This window comes from Tinamus guttatus, unplaced genomic scaffold, assembly GCF_059628265.1.
Source record: "Tinamus guttatus ecotype Peru unplaced genomic scaffold, ASM5962826v1 Tinamus_guttatus_pri_ptg000021l, whole genome shotgun sequence".
NCBI lineage: Eukaryota > Metazoa > Chordata > Aves > Tinamiformes > Tinamidae > Tinamus > Tinamus guttatus.
The window spans coordinates 477,610-501,368 of record NW_028288555.1 but is presented as its reverse complement, the minus strand read 5'-3'; the positions used below and the strand labels follow the sequence as shown (position 1 = coordinate 501,368).

The 23,759-nt window shown below is 39.0% G+C and overlaps 1 protein-coding gene across 1 annotated transcript in view; it reads left to right on the top strand.

The window, feature by feature from the left end:
* Positions 1-23,759, top strand: part of FRMD3 (FERM domain containing 3) — a 125,047-nt gene that overhangs the window by 71,204 nt on the left and 30,084 nt on the right. Inside the window, exons 4-6 of the mRNA XM_088524517.1 lie at positions 2,255-2,333; positions 14,329-14,426; positions 15,523-15,646. Coding sequence (XP_088380643.1) covers positions 2,255-2,333; positions 14,329-14,426; positions 15,523-15,646 — 301 coding nt within the window. The remainder of the gene's footprint in view (positions 1-2,254; positions 2,334-14,328; positions 14,427-15,522; positions 15,647-23,759) is intronic.

Below are 23,759 nucleotides of genomic sequence, written 5' to 3'. Positions count from 1 at the left end.
CTTTTTAGTTTGCCCTGATGGAGCACCTGAAGGACGTAACAATTTTCTCTGTTTTGCAACCTACTTCTAATCACTTTTAGAAAATGCTGTGATTGCATCTAAGAGGCTGAAGCCTACAGAAATAGTCTGATTTCCTCTAACCTTGTGAACCATTGTCCTTCTTCAGATCTGATAGCCTGAATGTTCAAACCATGGCTAGACTACACCTTAGGTTTAGTTGTTTTTCTTTCTCCATTCCTTCCTATTTTTTTCTCTCTATTATTATTCCTTAGTTATTCCTAAATTTTTTCTGTCTTTGTATTTTTCATGTCTCCTTCCCCTTCTCTTCTGACATTTCTCCCTGTTTCTGAAATGACTAGCTATGTAAATGTGGATTTTTTTTTTATTGGGGCTGGCCGTATTAAAATTAAGTAAGTGCAGCATAAACTCTTAGGAGGGGAAAATATATCTTCATCTTGAAAAGCAGGCAAATGGTCTGATGGATACAACCATAACAAAAAATAAAATGCATTTTTATTTTTTGTTGCTTTTGTTCTTCACATGGACTTGTGTGTTATTCCGTACATGCATTTGAGGAAAACAGCAGCAGACAGATAAAGGCTGCAGTTAAAATAGCTTTTAAAATTTCACAATTGTTGTTCACAATCTATTTTCTGTATGCAATTCAAACAAACCAATAAATGAACTAATAAGACTGATAAAATGCTGTAGTAAAATAATCCAGTAGCTTAATAATTGCTGTTATAGACTACATTCTCTTAAATGTAATTTTCTCTTCCAACTGTTTCTTTCCTATATTGGCTGCTGTAACTTTTTTTGGCCTTCTCTCCTGGTTTTCCTTCTTCCTCTCCCTAAATTCACCATCTCTTTAAGATACCGAAAAGACAGACTGAATGTGTGCCAGGCAGCATTAAAGCAAAGGGATTTTTAAAACTAAACAGAGTTTAGTTTTAATGTTTAATGTTTTAATGTTAGTTTTAGTAACTAAACATTACTATGACTTATATTTACACTTTTCTTTAAAATAAAAATAAAAAGGAATAAAATCTTGTTAAAATGAAGTGTCTAACTGTCCTATATTAGTGTGAATGTGAATTGAAAGTTAGTTTCATATGTTACCTAAACTATTTCCATAAAAGGATTATAATTCTGCACTCATATCTTTAAGATGCTACCTGAAATTAATACAATGCTTCCAAGCTCCAATTTTGCTCAGTCTCCCCTTTTTCTCTTTCAGTCCATCTGGCTATTCTGGTAAACTTTGGTACAGAGGCCCCTCACACTAGTTACTATCTGGAGGCTTAATTTGCTTTGCTAGCAGTTTTGCCTTTGCTCTTGCTCCATCCCTGCCCTTGTTATCAGCAGACCTGGCAGTTAGGTTTCTAACTGAAACTCAAACCATGAAATGTATCAGGGAACAGGTAGCCCTGAGAGCTCTGCCTACGTCAGGCCTGATTTTCAAGCCTTCTCCATGGTTTTTGCACTTGGTTTATCCTAATGCAATTATCAGCAGGTACTTCTTTGATTTGCTCTCGTCCTTTCTGTAAGGCTCTTGTCCTAGGATCAGGACACTCATGCTATATGCATTAAGACAGAATTGAGACATGCCTATTGCAGGAGTGAAATCATTGCTTTATTTTATTTTTTATTTATTTTTTAGATTTTTTTCAGGAAAATGAAAGTATTTTACTTATTTGAGGCTCAGTATTGCTACCATTGTTTGAGAACAGATAACATAGTCTAAGTAAATGTCAGAAACAAAAACAGTTCTGTTGTGCTCTGGTCACATTAGCCAAATTTAAATAATTGTTTGTTTCATTCTGTAGTCAAGGCATTATCATTACCGGGAATAACAATTATGTGTCATATTTTGTACTTCACAATGATGAGATGCAACTGTTTCCTGTTTATCAATTAGAAAAAAGAAAACAAGTTTCAAAAACAAAAAGCAAACTAGCAACCCAGATGTGTTTTGTGTTCCTTGGATCAAGCAATAAAACCTGTGAGGTGTAAAGCTGCGTATAAATTGGTTTGCAGAAATCAACTGCATTTTGCATGTGCTCTGGTTCCTTTGTCACGCGTTTTATTTACATATATATATATACACATATATATAAAACAAATTTTAGTTTTGTTGAATTAACTGTCCAATGCTTAATCATTACTCAGATTGCTTTGCAAGACCTTTAGAGGACACTCTTTCAGAGTGACTGAGGCACTGTTGTTCTCATGTTTTTTCTTTATAATGTTTCAGCTCATCCACCGTATACCATGTGCTTTAGAGTGAAATTCTACCCACATGAACCCTTGAAGATTAAAGAAGAGCTCACCAGGTATTTTTTTGTCTGTGCATTTAATGTACATTGTTGACTAGTTCAAAATAAGACAAACAGTTGCACAAGGTACAATTTCCATTATTCATTATAAATGAATTTATTCTTTTTATGCTTAATGTGATACACATTGCATTTAACCATTGACAGGCATTTTGGCCTTTTAGACGCCTGATCTCAGGTGTCTCAGATTTTTTTCTTTTGTAAAATAAAACCGTGAAGTTTAATTCGCTAATGGCCCTACCTCACTAAAAAGGAACATGAATAGCCTCACTGAATTTGCTCTTGGTCATGTGTCTTTAGGACCAACAAACACACCCATGCAACAGATCAGTCATACTTAATAGATGGAGGAGGGAGTTTTGTGCTATCTGGTAGCCATTGCGAATGCTCCATTGCTCTGGTGTTTTCAAGAAATGTACTGGGGAAAAATGCTGGAAGGTAACAGCTTTTTTGACCTCTGCAGCAGCCATGCTATGTGTCGCTTTTCCACATCGCTCATCAGCAGGTCATGTTGCTGACTAATACTTGCACATTGCAGAAGCTGAGCACTTGAGCTCTTTATTTACACTTCCCCAAGCTCTGCAAATTCCTAACATTCGTGAGTCACGAATTTGAGAATGGGAGAGGTCCCATTATCACTTGTCTCATATTCTAAGTTTCAGGAACAGTTTATATTCTGCTAAATGGTAAGTTTATAGATTGTGTAGAGCAGCTTGAACATGCTGTTTGCATTATGACTGTTTATCTTGGGTAAAATATTAAAACTGCTTAGCTGCATGGACAGATTGTAACTCAGAAAGTGAAAGGATTTTCATTATTTTGGATAAACAGTTTGGATATATTGAGCTTGGTATGAATTTTCCCTATTCAAGTGTTCAATTCTGATAGTAACTGTGTTTAGACAAGTTACAGTGTTGCTCCTACTCAGTAGATATCTAGTGGGTGTCTATAAGCCCCCATGGAGACAATGAAATAATGTCACATTGTCCTTCTACCATTTGGTTCAGAATATTAATTAACACAGTCTATAAACTCCCCCATGTGGATTATTGTCAATTTGTAAAGCTTCATAGGAATAAATTGTAAATAAAGCACCTTAGAGACTTCAGAAATACACAGATGCTAAGAGAAGTTGTCTTACTTTCTATTCTGTGGCAATATCTGATTGAAAAAAATTCACACATTCAATTTTTTGAAGCTGTGTGTTGCAGGAGGAAAATCATTTGATTTCTTGAAGAAATATTATGAAATAGAAAGGAATAGTATTCTGGATTTAATTATCATTTTCAAGAGGAGACTGGAGTATTTGTTGCCTCAAATTACTACTGATTCATTTCCGTCCTACCTTTGGTAAAGTAGACTGTAATTCTTGAGCTAGGCTGTTGTTTTATGGTTGGAATTGTTTGGGGAAAATTAAGATAAAAATTATCAAACTGAAGCCAAGAATGGCTACTGTGTTTTAGGAAAAAATCATAATCTGAAAATTTATGCACACCACATGCTCAGAAGTTCTGTATCAGGAATCCCTTGGGCAAATAACTGACTAAACCACTCACTTTCTTGTCATTGCATTTAGTTCCACTGTTAGGGAAGTCTGTGAATATTGTCTCTTATATCATACCATGTTCTAATGATTGCTTTCATCTTTCCTCTTTTTAATTAATACTGGTTTCTTTAGTTAGGCTTTTGAAATAAAAATATGCCTGCCTGTGGATGTTGATGATTTTGAGATATTACTTCCTCCTAGAAAATCCTATCTAGGATAAAATTTTAGTGTATTCCTGAAGAAGTAGTTTTTCTGCGTGTGATCCTTACACACTGTTTTTATAGATTTCTGCTAATGTTAAAATTCAAATTCACAGTATAACTATTTTGACCATGTAAACTGTCACTTGAAATCTCTTGTTCGTGTAATAACAGTCTGTGTGAACGCCTGCATGTCAAAAAACCCTAAATCTTGCTGCACTTGAATGTGCAAGAAATGGATATTCCATCTCTTTAACTTGTGACAACATAGATTTAGAAGATGAGCTCTTATTTTTAGAAATGCTGCTTTGTCAGATTGGCATTTAGGCCATACATGTTTGAAATCAATTTGAGCAAGACTAAAGGAATTCTTTAGTAAAGGCACACTAAATCTTTGTAAAGAATTTTATGATGAGAAAATGGCCAGGATACAACTTACTCAAATGAATAGACCTCTCAATTTATTTCAGGTGCCTGGGAGACCCTGTAGATTTTAATGCAAACAACAAATGTAGGTTTTTTTTTTTTGTATAGTTTGATAGACATTTGCACTGAGAATGGCACTGGACCTTAGTGCTAGTGTTCTTCTATACCATCGTACCTGAGAGTGTGACTCGTGTTTTGTGTGTGGTAACTGGAAGGTGTCAGGCTTTTATGATTTTTATATCTTCGGTGTTCTGGATCAGATAATCTGGCAGACTTATAGACTGTATGAAGTTAGGACAAAGTACTTTTTTTTTGGAAAGCAGCATTTATCTGGCTTCAATGGGCATCTCTCCTGAGAGTAATAATTACTAGTTTTTAATTAGGCAATGGTCGACATAATAAGCAGGTCCTCACATCTCCTTTGTTCCCTGCCATGCATACTTATAAAACATAATTTCAGTTTCTGTTTTCCATTAAACCAAAGATCTGCTCTCCAATCTATTTTCTGAATGACTCTCCATAGAATTTTGGTAGAGGCCTTGAATACGTGCACTTGCAGTACTGCTGCTAATTTCCTTTGCCTTTCACCTTGGTGAATTCCTGTTGCTTTTCCACAGAGCAAGACACACTGGGAAGGGAGAACAGTTTCTTTTTAGCCATGGGCATGGAAATACAGTAAGAAAAAATGATGGATATTCCAGAGTTTTCTGTAATAGCCCAGATTATTCTACTTACATGTAAAGATGTAAAAGCATCGTGAAGGAGGCTGTAGTGGCAGTAATCACCTGACCTGCTGTGCACTCACATCCCGGGTCAAAGACTGGTTATACTTGGGCAGAGATTTTTCTATTATATTGTTTCTCTTTGGTGTTCTTGTTTATGTAATTTGTCAGTGTATTCTTTCTTCAGAAATAATATAGCAAAATGCTTTATGTCTTCTTATGCCCACATCCCTACATCTTGCAGTATATGTATAATTAAAATGAGTGAATCTAATGTCATTTGAGGTCCCAAAGGGACATTCTGAAGTGCTTTAGATAATACTGAATCAGCAGTAATCCATGATTACTGAAGAGAAAACTGAGCCGCTGAGAAGTGTGGTTAAGTAGCTGAAGATAGTTGGATTATTCCAACTAGCCTTCATCTTGTGCTTTTTTTTTTTTTCCTAATCCATATGTTAGAAGCAGATCTTGTGGAAGAAGGGCCAGGCCACATCGGAATAATATAGGAACATTGTCAGAGAATGCAGGGATGCAACGAGGAAGGCCAAGGCCTGTTTGGAATTAGAGTTAGCAAGAGATGTCAGGGGCAAGAGGAAGGGGTTCTATAAATATATCAGCAGCAAGAGGAAGACTAGGAAAAATGTTAGTCCACTGCTGAATGAGGAGGGTGAGGTCTTGATGACAGAGGATGCAGAGAAGGCAGAGTTTCTAAATGCCCTCTTTGCTTCTGTCTTTATTGCTACAGCTAGTCCCTATGAGGGGGACTAGCCTGGAGCCTGGAGACAAGAGAGATAAGCAGGAGGGAGGAAGACTTTCTGCTGGTCAAGGAGGATTGGGTTAGGGGTTATTTAGGCAAACGGGACACCCATAAATCTATGGGCCCAGATGGGCACCCAAGAGTGCTGAGGGAACTGACAGGGGTTATTTCTCAGCCACTCTCCATCATCTTTGAGAGGTCATGGAGGGCAGGCTAGGTGCCTGAGGACTGGAAGAGACCAACGTGTTTTCCAAGACTGGAGAGGCTTTGAAAATAGCAAGAGGGAGGACCCAGGAAACTACAGGCCAGTCAACCTCACCTCCGTCCCTGGAAAGGTGATGGAGCAGCTCATCCTAGAGACCATCTCTAGGTATGTCAAGGAGAAGAAGGTGATGAGGAGGAGTCAGCATGGATTCACCAAGGGAAAGCCGTGTTTGATGAACCTGATAGCCTTCTACGAAGAGGTGACCGGCTGGATGGATGATGGGAGAGCCGTGGATGTTGTCTGCCTTGACTTCACCAAGGTTTTTGACACAGTTTCCCATAAAATCCTCATAGGAAAGCTCTGGAAGTGTGGACTGGATGAGTGGACAGTGAAGTGGATTGAGGACTGGCTGAACGGCACTGCTCAGAGGGTGGTGATAAATGGGTCTGAGCCTAGTTGGAGGCCTGTGGCCAGTGGTGTCCCCGGGGTCAGTACTGGGCCTGGTGCTCTTCAACTTGTTCACCAGTGACTTGGACGAGGGCACAGAGTCCACCCTCAGCAAGTTTGCAGATGACACGAAACTGGCAGGAGTGGCCGACACCCCCGAGGGCTGTGCTGCCATTCAGAGAGACCTGAACAGGATGGAGAGTTGGGCAGAGAGGAACCTCATGAGGTTCAACAGGGACAAGTGCAGGGTCCTGCCCCTGGGGAGGAATAACCCTAGACACCATGACAGATTAGGGACTGATCTGCTGGAAAGCAGCTCTGCAAAGAGGGATTTGGGAGTCCTGGTTGACAGCAAGTTAACCATGAGGCAGCAGTGTGCCCTCATGGCCGAGAAGGCCAATGAGATCCGGGCCTGCATGAGGAGGAGCATTGCCAGCAGGTCGAGGGAGTGGATCCTGCCCCTCTACTCAGCTCTGGTGAGGCCGCATGTGGAGTATTGGGGGCAGTTCTGGGCTCCCCAGTACAAAAGGGACATGGAGCTTCTAGAGAGGTTCCAGTGGAGAGTGACAAAGATGATTAAGGGACTGGAGCATCTATCTTATGAGGAAAGAGTAAGCAAGCTGGGCCTCTTTAGCGTGGAGAATAGAAAACTGAGAGGAGATCTGATCAACATGTACAAGTACCTGAGGGGAGAATGTAGGGCCAAACTCTTTTCTGTGGTGCCCAGAGGTAGGACAAGGTGTAATGGGTACAAGTTGAAACACAGGAATTTCCACCTCCGTGTGAGGAAGAACTTCTTTCCTGTGAGGGTGACAGAGCCTTGGAACAGGCTGCCCAGAGAGGCTGTGGAGTCTCCTTCTCGGGAGAGAAGGACCCACCTGGATGTAACCTTGTGCCACATGCTCTGGGTGTCTCTGCCTGAACAGACAGGGTAGGACTAGGTGATCTCTAGAGGTCTCTTCCAGCCTGAACCATTCTGTGATTCTGTGAGTCTGTGAGATCTTGAATCATTGGGCTGTTGTATTTTGCTATCAGAAAAGTAGTTAAATAATGCTTAACTTGAAATCATGTAAGATTGCAAAGATTTAACTTATGTAAACACAGCACAATGGAAGAGCTCTGAGCTAGCTAGGTGGAGTGAAGAAGGATACATAGTATGTAGCTACATACATGTGCTGTTTGATGAGACCTATCTCAGCCGGCAATACCTGCTGCTTCCTTGTGCTGTAAGATTCTGGTTTTTTTCCCTCCAGAAGAGAGTGGGGTAACCATTTGAGGCTGGAAGAGCTCTTTTTGATTGTTACCCTTGAATATCAAATGATTTATTGGCAAACCTAAAAGAAGATTAGAGATTCTGGTAAATATTTTAGCCAACATCTCAACTTCATTTAAAAAATGTTGTTTGTCTGTGTAAAATTGAGAGCCCTGTTGTCCTTTCCATAGGAACAGTTTTATTAATGGCAAACACCTGAGCTTTACAATGTCACCTGCTATCCAAAACAAACCTACAGTTTTCCCTGTAGCTTTCATTTGTCATCTTTATTCATTTATTGTTTCTAAAAAAAGTATTGTGTAGCCATATTTTTTTTCTTCTGTGTAACCAGGGCCATCAATCAGTAATGCTTATTATCCTGTTTTTCATGTCCATTCCAAAGTAAGACCATACACTGTGATGGAGGTACTGAGCTACTCTGAAGCCAGGAAGACACATACTGCCCAAACTAATCGTCAGTGATCAGTTAGATCACAGAAGTGTGAGCTTTGAAACTGGATAATGAACATTCAAGTAACCTTTCCACCTCCACTGCTGAGGGTAGCAAATAGACTTTCTTTCTGGAAGATATTTTTTTTTAAATGATGCTATGGTTCAGATATTTTCTGATGGCTTTGACCATCTAGGAGGGACTATGGTTCTGGATGCCATTATAGGATGAGGCTTCTTTCACTCTGATTCCTTGAGTTATAACTTTTTTTCACAGATGGCATGAGAAGGGAGGTTTTGTTCATACAAGTGGTTGTTAATAAAAATTCAAACACAAATAAGCTAACAAAGCAGTTCCTGTTGTTGTAAGGAGGGAGATTTCAGGTGTCCTATGAATAGCTTTAAAAATCCACACTGGCTTTGCTTGAGATTTGGAAGATGACAGAGCTGTAGAAAAACAAGACTTTACAGCTTTGGCTAAAGTGCAGTCTTTATACAGCATTCCTCTGAAGCAGTTGTTCTGGACAGGACTAATGCCATCAAATCACTGTAATAGAGGTCTAGCAATAAAGAAAATTTTATGTCAGCCCATTGTAGGTGATTCTGCATTTTACCAAGCTTACACTTTTAATTAGAAGATCTCTTCTGCCTTTTTTTTTGGATTTAGATGTCTGTGAATGGGTCATAAAGTTGTCCTTCCTTTTCAGGTAACAAAAATAGTTATTTTGTGTTTAAAAAGCTAATGTTTTGAAGTCATCATGACTATGCTGTAGAGCCTGTTCTGCTAGAATTTGGTTTGTGACTGATTACATGTATTAAACAGCAACTAACATCATTGTTGCATGCTTATTACATTGTGTATCTATTTTACAAATACTTTGCATGGCTTAAACCATCCTGCTATGGACAAAGAGATAATCTCCTTCACATGCTAATTCACTAAAGCTTAGGTCTCTTGAAATGTTGTATTAAAGATTTTTGTTGGGTGCAATCTTGCCTATCCATTTTTGGTATTGCTTTGTTGATCCATTAGTCATGAATTTGTCTTCCACTTTTTCTTTTTTTTGTTTTTAATTTAATGGTGCCATTTGTCCTTACCATATCCTATGGGGAACATGGATGACACAATCCAGGATTATTATAAACCTGGGCATCTGCACTTTGTTGCTCTGCACCTGTGTATGCAGAGTAGCTTGGAAGAGAGTAGTACGGTCAAAGATAGTTCCAATGCTCAGATAAAATTTCTTGACACATTCCTGGATTTCTCAACACAGCCATGTCTGTCACCTTGGAATGTTTCAGGACAACACAACAAAATGCTTGTTACTGGAATAAAATGGGCAGCTGCTGCATCGACAAATCACAAGTTTTAGCTATAGAAACGTTTTCTTGCCTCGAAGAACGTTTTAATAACTATCAGTTAAACTTTCGGAAATGTTTTATAAAGTCTGCTTGAAAATGAGTATGGGCATTGTAGACCCTTCCTCAGCAGCTGTGCAAAGGGGTTGTCGAATCTGGAGTTGCTCAAGTCATTTGTATAACAAATAGTTAATAGATGGAAGAGAGCTTATTCCAATGACCGACATTCATGACTGTAATGGAGAGCCACGAAGCTATAGAAGCTGTAGCTTGTTGGTAAGCCTGAGCACTTACAGGACTGTAAATCAGGTTAATATGCCATGCCATAGCTTGGAAAACATAGATGTGGTGGAAAGACACAAGAAATGGCAAAATTAAATCTGGTTCTGTAAGTTATTTCTGTACATGTAGGCAGTTTACATAAACCTCAGTGAAGTCAGTAGCCAGGTATGCGTTTATAGGCCTTTACTGAGCTGCCATATAAATTATTACCTTGAGATTACAAGAAGTGTCTGGGGCTGAGCCAACGCATTTACAAAGTTTACAACTTTGATTTCAAGTCTAAGCTTTCACTTGAAAGAACTCCTTATCATTCTAGTTTTGTTCCATCCCTAGTTATTTTGCTTTATGTATAACTGGTTTTGTGGGTGGTCTTTTGAAAAAAAGACGTTTATACTCTGATTGTGATCTGCATGGGCATCCTTTGGTCCTTCTTAAGCAATTAAGTGCCTCCCTCATGTCCCAGCCAACAGCTTCTTCAGTCTCCACTGAGAAGTGAGTGTTGAGCCTCTTTTCCACTTGACTGCTGGAGATGACTTTGTTCCTGGTAGTATCACAAGGAAGTGCAAGTTGTGACCTTTTAAGGATGTTTTAAGACAGGATGAGTGTGACTTTACTCAGATTTCAGGAGGCAAATATGTGTGACAATTTAGAATTATAGAACCTTAGAAAAAATAAACTTGAGCATTTTTGACAGAAAATTTATGAATATAATAGGAAGATATTGGAACAGTTTGCCTGAAAAAGCCCTACAGTGAAAAAAAAAAAACAGCAGATTGTTTAAAGGAAAAAAATAAACAGAGATTCTTCCTTACAGTAGCAAGTGTTAGGGTTTATATTTTTTGAAGCAAAAACAGATGACTGGCAGCTATGGTGATGCCACTGTGATTAACCACTCTGACGACAGAAGCTAGCCTATGTAACAACAGCTCTCTCATCCCAGGACTATCATTGAAAAGAAATGAGTTCTGAGGCATTATTGTTCTTTTTCCTAAAACTGTGCCTTATATGCTGTTCTGGTTACGTATCTTCTGCTTCTTCTAAAGCGTGTTAACACATCTCAGCAAAAAACGGGTATGTTTCCTTTAAAGAAAGGAAATATTCTCTGATATACTAGGGAGAAAAAACAAAGAAAAATGTGCTAAGTGAATGTTATGAAAAAGATATTAAAGACTTTTTTGTAACTTTTAAATCTGAAAAAAGAAGAGGTAATGATTTATTTTGTGAGGAGTGAATAACATATTTTTATTAGCTTTATGTAATTTACAAAAATGCATGTTAACAGTTTAGTTGTAAATTGTAGAGACTGTTTTTATCATGAGAATATCAAAAACCTTCCAAAAATGTTTTGTTTCAATGCTTTCATATTATGAACAAACCTAAGCAAGAATATGGTAAAATGTATTCATATCTATTTCTTTAGCACTGCAAACAGAAAGTTGACCTAACTTTTTGTCTTTTTTAAAATGACTGATGCGAAAAATTCATCCCAGCCTTAAAAGAGAAATGAAATACTGGAGACATTTTAAACTATTAGTTATTAATAACTATTTAAAAGCAAAGAAACAAACAAAGAGTGTAAAACATGCTTTTTTTTATTCAAGTTTGCACAGAGAAATGGGAGACTATTATGGATGCAGAAATGTGATAAGGATATTGAGGGTCTCTGATCCTGGTCAGCAGTGAACTGTTTGCTTAGAAATACCAGAAGCATGCATACTGGCATCTAAATATCCTTGTTCCCCTAGAATTTTAGTAGAACGCATAAAAATGAGCTTGATTTTGCCCTTACTCTGTGGAGACTGTGATGCTGCTGCTGTTGTAATTAAATGCATTAAGGTAATACTGTAGTGACCTCTCACGCACTCTTGTATTTAGGTCTTTTAATATAATCCTTCTATATTAAAACCAGTTGTTCTGTATTGTAGTGAATGTATGTGTGTGTGTTTTCAGGCTTATTCTTACATAATAATGCATAATGCATGTGTGGGTGTAGAAAATCCATACCATCTCACTACAGGAATCTAACTTGTGCTTTCTTGCACAGCAGTTGAGAGAAAGTATGGCAGGCTGACAGACTTTTTGAATAGATGCTTTGAGGTAATTCTTGAAGATTTTTCTGCTTTTCATTCTCTGTTGTGCTATGAAATTGGTGGCCTGTGATTGATGTGCCAAGTTAAAAAGTATGAGTGCCCAATCCTCTCATACAGGAAGGAATTCCTTGCAGAACAGATTTTCCTTCATGTTAATATCAAAATATTCGTAGTGTATTCGTAGTCTAGTTAATGAATGTATCATTTACTTCCATTTATGCAATTTGAAAGTCAGAACTGGAATGACTGAGAAATGTTTTGATTTATATTAGTTTTGTTCAGTGTCATGTTTCTTGCAATATTGTTTTACCTTTGAAATATCAAAGGACTGTTAAGAATGTATGCACTTGTCAAAGAAATTTACAATTTTGGATGTTGTTGCTATGTACCAATCTGTTAAATGGAAATTGTAAATTAAGGAATTAGTTCTTGTAGTATAATGTTGAGTTTAAAAGACACTATGACAAGGTATTAGGGGTCTTGCTAGTGTTGTCCTCTGCTGTATTTCCATGGTTACACTCTTTTTATGCCCATCTAAACTTCTGAGATGTGTGACTTCAGAATTTTAGTTCTAATAGGTTGATGTCTGTAAAAGCAATTCAGGAACAGTGGGCTAATCTGCTTTTCGAGAATCCCGTTTACATATTCTCATTTCAGAGAAACCATCAATTTACAGGGTCTCTGAGGGTCTGTTGACCTTCTGATTTGGCTAACAAGCCATGCCATGAAGTCTCAGAAGTCTCCCTTTCATAGGCAGCTTTTTTCAGCTCTTCCCAATAAACTAATTTCAGCTTGGCCTTGGGCTAATGCTCACTCCCTGCGGAATCACAGCCTGATTTTCGTGCTGGCAGGACTTATTAAAAGTTGTAGAATTGGAGACTGCTCATTTGCCCACGTTCTGTGGATATCTGTATGGATATACCAAGTGTTTTCTAATAGGGTGTCACTGCAGTGGAGTTTTGTGTGTGTGTGTGAACTGAGGCCTTCAGTTCACTCTGCTGAAAATAATCTCTTCCAGGAACTACCTTCATAGTAGCAGTGCCAAATTACAGAAATGGGTTAGTGAGCTGTTATTGCTAATTACAGGAGGAAAGGTATAGTGAAAATGAAGCTTTGAAGAACAAAACTTGCGTAGCAACTTATACTGTGTAATTTTGTGAAGGAAAATGTTCGCACTGAGTACAAGTTATTTTTTGCAATGATACAGTCTTGAATTTGTGTGACACATAGTAATAATCCAGGAAAAAGAGACAGACTTTTACCATCCTTCAAATAATACTTTCATTCTTGCTATAATCTAGAAGTCACTGTAAACTTTCAGATACAGAGTTGGTACAGGATTTTGTGGTGCACACACAACCAAATAATTTCCTTGGGCAAAATGTTTCTTACATGAGTGTTATTTGCAAAGATCATTTTTATAGGCTACAGTGTAGTTTCAGTTGGAATGGACCTGCAGCAGAGCCATGTCCTGAAGACTTGCAGTAGGAGCTGGATCTTCTCAAATCCTGCGGATAGTTGATTTATCTGAGCTGAAGCTAGGCTTATATTCTTAATTTTCCCAGAGGAGTGAGTTGCTGAATGGGATAGCTGCAGGGAGCCCAACAGCAGGGAAGGATGTTTCTGTGGAATGGCACCGAATCCGGGGTTTTCCTGGGAGATTGCTCCTGAAGGCAGCAAGCAAAAGAGAAAGTGAGGTCCCTGCAGCTGCATCTCTCCTCCTGCTCTAAGAAGTGCTGCTATAAGAGGCAGAGGACAGCAACTAAGAGCAAGTTCTTTTCTCCTCAGTTCTGTGAGGTGAACAACTGCGAGACGAAGGGAACCTGAGAAGTCTCCCAGACACATTTCTAGTGCCCCATTACACTGCTGTGCCTCAGGGAGGCTGTTTTGCCTCATATTTCAGCTAGAACTCACCCCAGATTTTTTTTTTTTTTAAAAAGGATGTGAACACCCTAGTTTGCATTACTTGTGTAACTGATAGTTTTGTAAGAGCTATATGATTCTGATAAGTATCTCCATCCTATTCTATTTGTGAGTGTTGTCACTTCTGCTGTCACTGTTTCTTTTTTCATGAGAACACTCTTGTCCAGAATTTAATTTTTCCTGTGGTTACACTTTATCTTTTTCTTTCCTGCCACTTAAGTATTAAGAGAAAGATCTGGAATAGCTGACTTAATGGTTTTCCAGTGCTAAGTTCAATCTGTTATCAAAAGATGCCATACTTTACTTATTTATTTATTTTTAATAACATTTTAGATACCTCTTATATCTACAAATAAAAAGGGACATTTTCCATGGCCGTCTGCTGTGTTCTTTTTCGGATGCTGCGTACCTGGGTGCCTGCATTGTTCAAGGTAAGTATAAATGGCAGGATTTTGTGAAATACCTAATAAATCTTGGAATAGTTCAGTATCAGGAGAAGTTCCAAACTAGAATGGGGTAAAACTAGCAATAACTTGCCTTTTTTTGTTGTTGTATCATTTCCCTGTATGGAAAAAAAAATCCAACTGTTTGGCCAATGTAAAGAAAACGAACCATTAAAAAATAAAAATAATAAAATTGAATGATCAAAAAAAAAAATTGTCTTAGCAGTTATGTGAAAAAGTGTAACATCAATAGTAGATGCAAATTATATAGAAAGCAAAATTATGTTCTTTTACTTTCCTGACTAGAAATAGTTTGATGATGATGGAAATCCTGGAAAATATAGTTTGTACAATTCAATGAAAAAGAGATCTTCCCCGCTTTCCGCATCATTTCCTGAGGGCCAGATTCGGATATGTAATTGGGATTGCTCACAGAAAAAATAATTAACTGTCTAATTAGGGACTTCATATGCATGAAACCACATTCTGCCTTAAGATGAATTAAGCTTAATGTGTTATAAGGCAGTATATCCTAAAGTAGATTGAGCCTAAAGCTTATAAAAAGAGACTGTTTTAGCAGAACAGAGACCAAATGCTATATTGCTATATTGCTATGTGCTATAAGAGGTATGATTTTTTGAGGAGGCACCAAATACTGTGAGCAACCTTCAATAATGATGCAGCCTGTGTGTTTCTGCTAGAGCTGAGTTAAAGCAAACAGTATTGAGAAAAGAGAATAGCTTGGAATGCACTGTTTTGTTTTTGCTTAGTAGCATCATGCTGAATAGTGTAAAGGAATGGTTTGTATGCCTGGGCTTTTTCAGAGCATATTTCTGCCCTAAATAGTTTAGAATTGCAATTTACTTCTCCAGTTAATAAAACACAAAGTTAGCTTGAAAGTCATTGGTTGCAGGGGCAATTAGAAGGATTTTGCAGTTCAGTTAACTCACAGCTCTCAAAATAGACTTCCTTTAGAAATGCTACATCTTACTGAACTTGTAAGTCTTCAGAATTACACTATGCTTACTATATCCTTTTTTTTTCTTACTAGATAACTTTGCTATGTATTTTTTGATCTGTTTAGCTGAACTTGGGGATTATGATCCTGATGAACACCCAGAAAATTACATCAGCGACTTTAAGATTTTTCCCAAGCAGTCACAAAAACTCGAGAAGAAAATAGCAGAAATACATAAAAATGAATTCAGGTAATTTTGGATGTTGCTTCTTAAGAGATGGCTACAAAATAGTTTTAACTGTTTCTACATAGTGTACATTGATTGAAACAGCATTGCTGTTAGTTTGTACCAGGTCTCTGCTGGCATTCTGTTTAATGCTGTATTTGAAAATGAAGTTTTAGGTTAGAGAGTTTCTATACCTGTTAACATTTGTACATCATAGTTGATTCTCACATGTGTGGTGGTAAGTTAAGCTGCATTTACTTGAAATGTCTGACTGGTGGGAATGGCTCATATCATGAGTGCTGCTGTGGTTGATTAATTGGAGAACATTGTTCACATAGGGATAAGGTTTGTGTGGAAATATAGATATATAGGGGTGTTTTGCTGTGAAATTTGTGTACCTAGTACATGATGTAGTTTCCTGAGAAATACTGCCTTGTCTGAAACGGTAATTATGCTATTTTATCTATGGGGTGCTCACTCAGTCATGAATTGTGCAGGAATGTATTAAGGTAACTTCTTTGGAAGGCTGAGGGGAAATGAGGTGAGAGAACTCTATCAGTCCCTTTCCTGTCCCTAACTTTTAATATGTTGATAAATTGGAATGGACAAAGACAAAGACAATGAATCTTACAGTTTCAAAGTTGAATGTGTCCTGCACGTACCGTGCTTAAGAGGAGAAGCAGTTGTACTTTGTGCAATCCTACCCCCTTCAGGACTGTCAGAAAATAACATGCACAGCAGTAAAGATTGGCACTCCAGCTGTTCTGCTCAGCCAAGTATAGTCCTTGGAGAAACTGGAGGGATGTGGAGAAAATCAAACAAAAGCAAAAAAATAATTGCATAAAGTAGAAGGAGAATCTGTTATTCTGAGATTTGCACTTGCTGAAAATACTTATTTTTTTCTTACTTCTATATACATAAATGTCTTCAGTAAATGAATATTGTTGCTAAACATATGATTTTATGTGAGTCACAAACCCCCTGAAAAAATGTGAAATGCACAAGTGCTTTCAGATAAATTAAGCAATTAAAGTATAAAACATAGATTGATGGAAAAATCTTTTTTTTTTTTTTTGTTAAACCAGAAATGGAGTTCTCATGACAGTATGAAAAGGGAGCTCTTCACCACCTCAGTTGTAGTTACTTATTTGTGTAATAAATAAATAACTAAGTAACTAACTAACTGAATATTTTGGGCTGCTATAGGAGATTAAACATGACTTCCCTTTTTCCCTCTTAAAATCTAGGTATTTTGTTTATATTTCTTTTCATTTAAAAAGTGCTTTTAATAGCATATAGGTATGTCTGGCATTTTTAGGGCATCATAATTCAGGTTGAACTTGTTTTGGCAATTGGTGGGGGATGCAACAGAAAGAACCAGACACGAATGGAAAGAGCGGTCTTATTTCACTATTAATATTAAGGCAGTACAGAATGATACGTTCAACAAAACAATAAGCTTACTACACGCTCAGTTTTAGTGACAGACAAAATGAGGAAGATAATGCACCTAACCATTACTATAAGAGAAAGAGAATAGTATTTAAGAAAAAGATACATCACCAATTGCCTAAATATGTTACCATTATCCAGATCTGCTATCGCTGGGGAGCCCCTGTTGCAGCGGAGAACCTTCCCAGCAACTGGGGGGTCTTGCGCGGTGTGTCCGCCTGTGAGTGAGGTCTCCAAAGTCCTCCAAGAGGGTCCAGCTTTTATAGAGCCAAATCAGCAAATGGCGATAACTTGCGTTTTCTTTGTGAGCGGTAGCATCTGGTGGGACATGCTTTCCCTGTCTTCCGGGACCGGGCCTTGGCCAGAGCCCTCGGATGGGAGGGTTCCCTTCGAGGTCAAAACCACTTGCACAGGAGCCTACAAAAGTTACAGTTTCATAAGCCTATGTGCAGGTTAGCGTGAGCAGTTCTACAGGTGAGTTTTGTGTGCTTCTACAAAGGCAATGTCATATTCATCTGTAAGCCAACCCTGACTCAGGCCTGTTGCTCAAACCCTAGCAATTCAGAACTTTACACAGACACAGAGAAACAGTACTTTAAAAAAGAAACCAAAAATTCTCTGTAGTACACCATTCTGCTACATATCTCCAAAATCTAAATTCAACCCTTGTGCACCACTGTTTTTCAGTGTGATGAAAAAGGAAGGATGAAAGGGAAGAATCATTCCATTTTTTTTTTGTTTTTGAGGTGGCTGGGGAGAACAAACTTGCTTCCAGTGTGCAGGGACTTTTTTTTTTTATCAAAAGGCATTTGTATCATTGCATTATTGTGCTAAGAAATTTTTATTATTGTATTAACCAGAATCCATGTGTCTACAGGGAAAAAGGAATCCATTATTTGATTCTGTCAAAAAAATCCAGTGTGAGATGTAATATCAGTTTCTGACAGAACTCCTCTCAACATATCCCATTTATTCTCTTTCTGTTCCAGGTTTTACCAGTTTACATGTTATAAATGTTAGGCTTACTGGCTTTTAACTCTTTATAGTCTGCTGGAACTGTGTGTTTGATTTTTTTTTTTCTTTATTTCTTTCTTTTTTTTTTTTTTAATTTCCTGTAATGTCAGCATTCAATGTGCCTTATCTCTTTTCCCTATTACAAGACATTTTGAGAGCTGTATAGATGGCTGCTATCTGGTTCTGGCAATTTTTCAGTCTGTCACTCTGTCTTCTCAAAATTGATATCTTGTTATATGTTCTGCATCAAATATTCACTATTCATATAAAGTATTACTTTTTTTTCCCCTCCAGATATTTAATACCATGAATCTCTGTTCTAGAAATGAAAATAATTAAAATGTATCTGTCAGATAAAAAACTTTTTGTATAAAGCTCCAGTGCTGTTGATGATCAGATTACTGTACTCAGTTGGGAAAAGTAAATGACAGATAATTAGGAAAACCACTAAGCTTACCCACTAAGGTTATGGGTTTTATTTGGTATTGATTAGCAAAACATCCTATTTCATGAGGTTCAGCGGCTGGAATTTTCTGATAAGAATTTAAATTTTTGTTTCTCAGTGAGTATTTTTTAAAAAAGTTCCCAAGATTTTTTTTTTCTCCCTCAAAAAATAGGTGGATGTAATGTTAAGTATTATGAGGACAGAAGAGATTGAGAAACATTTTAATTATATCTGTGATTCTGTTAACTTCAGAAAAGTTACTTTTGAATCCCAGCACTGCAAATGAATCTACTTTCTTTTTTCTTTGTTTTCTTTATATATTTGAGTAAACAAAGATCAAAGCATGTCACTTTTGCTGCAGGCTTTTGTATAGTCCTTGGCTTGGAACAGGCTGATTCTTCACTGAATCCTATCTCGTAGTCCTCAGGGCCTGTTAACTCACCACATCTGTTCTGCTGTCCTAGAGAATGACAAAAGAATTTATCATTTGAATGGTCCATAGAAACGGTGAGAGAAATGTCTTGGAAATGATGATATTGCATGGTGACAGACACCAATGACTTATTAACTCATTTTGTTTTATTGAGAAGTCTTGTTCTCATTAGTTAGAGCAGGTGGATGATATGGTATGATATTCCATTTTTTTTTCTTTTTTGTTTATTTCACGGTTGTGAAAACATCACCAGATTTTAGCAAAATGCTACCTTTACTGTGACTTCCTTCTGTACCTGATTACATAAGTTAGAAATATGACATACAAAAATGCATGACAGTTTTATTGAGTGTTATTAATTGTCTTGTGAACTCTTTATTAGTTACTCTCAGTAAAGAAAGAGAGGTTCAGGAATAATCTTAACTGAACCTTACCAGTGGCAGAGCAAACCTCTACCTTGGTTTCATTCAATATATATTTTCACTCATCAATTAATCTGGCAAGGGATGTTAAAAATAACAAGAAAAACTTCTTCAAATATATTAACAGCAAAAGGAAGATGAGGGAAAACGTGGGTCTGCTGCTGAACGGGATGGGCACCCTGGTTACAAATAACACAGAAAAAGCAGAGTTGCTGAATGCCTTCTTTGCTTCAGGGTTCACCAAGGGCAGCCCTTTAGAGTCCCAGGCCCTACGGATAAGAGAAGAAGTGTGGAGGGAGGAAGACTTGCCCTGGGTAGAGGAAGATTGGGTCAGAGAGCACCTAAGGAACCTCGATACCTCCAGTATCCTCGATACCTCCAGGAACCTCCAGTCTTCAAAAAAGGCAAGAAGGAGGACCCAGGCAACTACAGGCCAGTCAGCCTCACCTCCGTCCCCGGAAAAGTGATGGAACGGCTCATACTGGCTGTTGTCTCCAGGCACATGGAGGACAAGAAGGTGCTCAAGAGTAGTCAGCATGGATTCACCAAGGGGAAATCTTGCCTGACTAACCTGATAGCCTTCTATGATGGAATGACCAGCTGGATAGATGAGGGGAGAGCGGTGGATGTCGTCTGCCTTGACTTCACCGAGGCTTTGACACCGTCCCTCACAACATCCTCCTGGGCAAGCTCCAGAAGTGTGGGATAGATGAGTGCACAGTGAGGTGGATTAGGAACTGGCTGGATGGCAGAGCTTAGAGAGTGGTGATCAGCGGTGCAGAGTCTAATTGGAGGCCTGTGGCTAGTGGGGTCCCCCAGGGGTCAGTCCTTGGTCCAGTCCTGTTCAATTTATTCATCAATGACCTAGATGAAGGCACAGAGTGCTCCCTCAGCAAGTTTGCTGATGATGCCAAACTGGGAGGAGTAGCCGATACCCCAGAGGGCTGCGCTGTCATCCAGAGGGACCTGGACAGACTGGACAACTGGGCAGTGAGAAATCTTAAGAAATTCAACAAAGAAAGACAAATGCAAGGTCCTGCACCTGGGGAGGAATAACCCCAGACACCAGCACAGGCTGGGGACTGACCTTCTGGAGAGCAGCTCTGCAGAGAAAGACCTGGGTGTCATGGTGGACGACAAGTTGACCATGAGGCAGCAGTGTGCCCTCGTGGCCAAGAAGGCCAATGGGATCCTGGGGTGCATTAAGAAGAGCGTCTCCAGCAGGTCGAGGGAGGTGATCCTGCCCCTCTACTCAGCCCTAGTGAGGCCGCATCTGGAGTATTGTGTCCAGTTCTGGGCTCCACAGTACAAGAGGGATGTGGAGCTGCTGGAGAGAGTCCAGTGCAGGGCTATGAGGATGATCAGGGGCCTGGAACATCTGCCCTATGAAGAAAGACTGAAAAAGCTGGGCCTGTTCAGCCTGGAGAAAAGAAGGCTGAGAGGAGACCTGATCAGTGCATATAAGTACCTCAAGAGGGGGAGTGAGGAGGATGGTGGTGCTGGCTTCTTTTCGGTGGTGGCCGCTGATAGAACAGGAGGAAACGGCCAGAAACTAAAACATCAAAAGTTCCGCAGGAACTTAAGGAAAATTTTAACAGTGAGGGTGACAGAGCACTGGAACAGGCTGCCCAGAGAGGTTGTGGAGTCTCCTTCTCTGGAGATCTTCCAAACCCGCTTGGACGCAGTCCTGTGCCACGTGCTCTAGGTGACCCTGTGTGTGCAGGGGGGTTGGACTAGATGACCTCTAGAGGTCCCTTCCAACCTCAAGCATTCTATGATTCTATGATCAAATGAGATTAAACAGAACCTACTTACATTTATTCCTCTTGCTGTTTGTATTTATGCATTCCTCTTACAAATGGATGGAGTACCTACCTGGATGTCTCAGATTGACTTCCATGTTGCTACAGTTGCAGAATTTGATTTAGATGTCAGACTACAAAGTTATCTTAGGTGTTTTTAGTGTATTCATACTTCTTTCTCCCTTTTTCAAGACAAAAATCCCTCTGTATACAAATATTCCTTTCATGGCAAGTACTTATCATGGAATAAAAGCATAGTTGGGGTTGGAAAGCGCCTCTGTATATCTGGCCAACCTCCCAGTTCACGCAGAGTCACATGCAACAGTTTTACCAGTTGCTCTTGCAGTGAGGAAGTGTTTTCCTTAATTCGGATGGATTTTCCTATATTTCAGCTGGTGCCTAGTATGTCTTACCCTTTTACTGAATACCACTCAGAAGAGCTCAGTCCCATCTTCTTTACTGTATCTTATCAGATGTTTATACGCATTGTCAACATCTAAGCTGAGCAACCTCTTCTCCAGGCTGAACAGCCCCAGCTCTCCTAGCCTTTCCTTGTATGTTAGATGCTTCAATTCCCTTTCTCATCTTTGTGGCCCTTTGCTGGATTTTCTGCAGAATGTCCGTGCCTTTCTTGTACATGGGAACCCAGAACTGGACCAGCATTCCAGGAATGGCTGGCCTCCATATCAAATACCGACTTCGAGTTTTTTTATTTACTTTAGTTGGAAGGTCTGCTATGATACTAGTATGACTCGTTCTACCAACATAATACTGTTGTTTAGGTACATGCACTTACATGCAGTGGAATGTTTTAAAATTACCTGCGGTTGCTTTTACTTCAACACAGTAAGCTACAGGATATTGCACTCTGTGCTAATCTAGTTATGCACCTCTCATGCAGACATAGAGCTTCAAGGGTAGCCACTAACAAGAATAACAACAAATGTTAGTATCAGAAAGCATATTCTAGGAGGCTATCCTAAAAGACTTGGTAGGGGGGAAGTAAAAAATGGTTCTTTTTCTGGGTATTGTTATGATTTGATCCAAGATTAACAATTAAAGCAAAACTTTTGCATATAGTTAAATACATTCAAAACTGATGATATTAAATTCCCATTCAGCAACTGGATCTCGGATGGATATTATGTGGCACTTAAGAGCTTCTTGCAAATAAAACTACTTATTACCTGTTTTTTATTCATTTAATGGTGGCGATCCATTCATCTACACTTTATATTTACTTTTTTTACTATCTTAATCAATTTTGTTTCTAATGACGCCATGTACATGAAGAGAATCCAATTGGAAGAGTTTATGCTTCAAAATTTGCAAGTCATATTACAGAAAACAAGCTGTTTTCCTGAGGATGTACAACCTGGTTAACATGGAGGAGTTGGATTTTGAAAATGAGCAAAGGTGAGAGCTGTATTCCACAACTGAGAAGCCACAAACCAAAATCTTCGAAGGTCTCATCCATAAAAAATAAGTACTTTGATGAGTTAAGAAGAGGGGGATATGAATCAGGATTCACAGACAGATAATAGTATCAGCTGTTTAGAGTCCCACCTGCTTTACAGTGTGAGGCTGCACTGAATGTCTTCTCAATTTCAGCCTTGACAGCCCATACAAGCTCTTTTGTTTCCCAGTGCAGGCACTTGGTTTATTCATCAGGCTGTGTGTTGGCATAGCGCTGTTGGCATAGCCATATGTTTATAGCTCCATTCTGGTAAATGTGGATGAACTGTATGCAAGCTCTGTACGCTTCAGCAGCTGCAAGCTGGGCACCACTGGTAGTTTGGCTTTTCTTCCTCTCGGCGGTTCCTGCATTTGTAAACTTAATTTTTTTTTTTAGCCTCTCTTAGGGGTGTTATGTTGAGAAGTGTGATGTCTGTGGATTTATTCTTTGACCTATTCCTGTTTATAGAAGATTAAAGAATCGTAAAATGATTAAGGTTGGAAGGGGCCTCTGGAAATTGTCTAGTCCAACCTCCTTGCTCAAGGAGCATCACCCAGAGTACATTGCATAGGATCGCAACCAGGTGAGTGTCGAGTATCTCCAGAGAAGGAAACTCTAAAACCACTCTGGGCAGCCTGTGCCAGTCCTGGCACCCTCACAGCCAGGAAGTTTTTCCTCAAATTCAGGCAGAACTTCCTATGCTTCAGTTTGTGACCATTGCCTCTTGTCCCACCACTGAAAAACGTCTGACGCCATCCTCCTGACACCCTACTTTTAGGTATTTATTTACATGGATAAGGTAGGTATTTATTTCCATGGATAAGATTGCCTTTTACCCTTCTATTCTCTAGACTAAATAGACTTAGTTCTCTCAGCCTCTTCTCATAAGGGAAGTGTTTCTGTCCCCTAACCGTCTTAGTAGCCTTTTGATGGATTCTAGTAGTTCCATGTTTCAGAACTGGATCCAGCATCCCAGGTGTGACTCAGCCCCAGGGCTGAGTAGAGGGGCAGGATCAGCTTCATTCACCTCTTGGCAATGCTCTTCCTCATGAACCCCAGGAGGACCCCAGGTCTTCTTGACCACAAGGGCGCATTTCTGGCTCATGGTTGCCT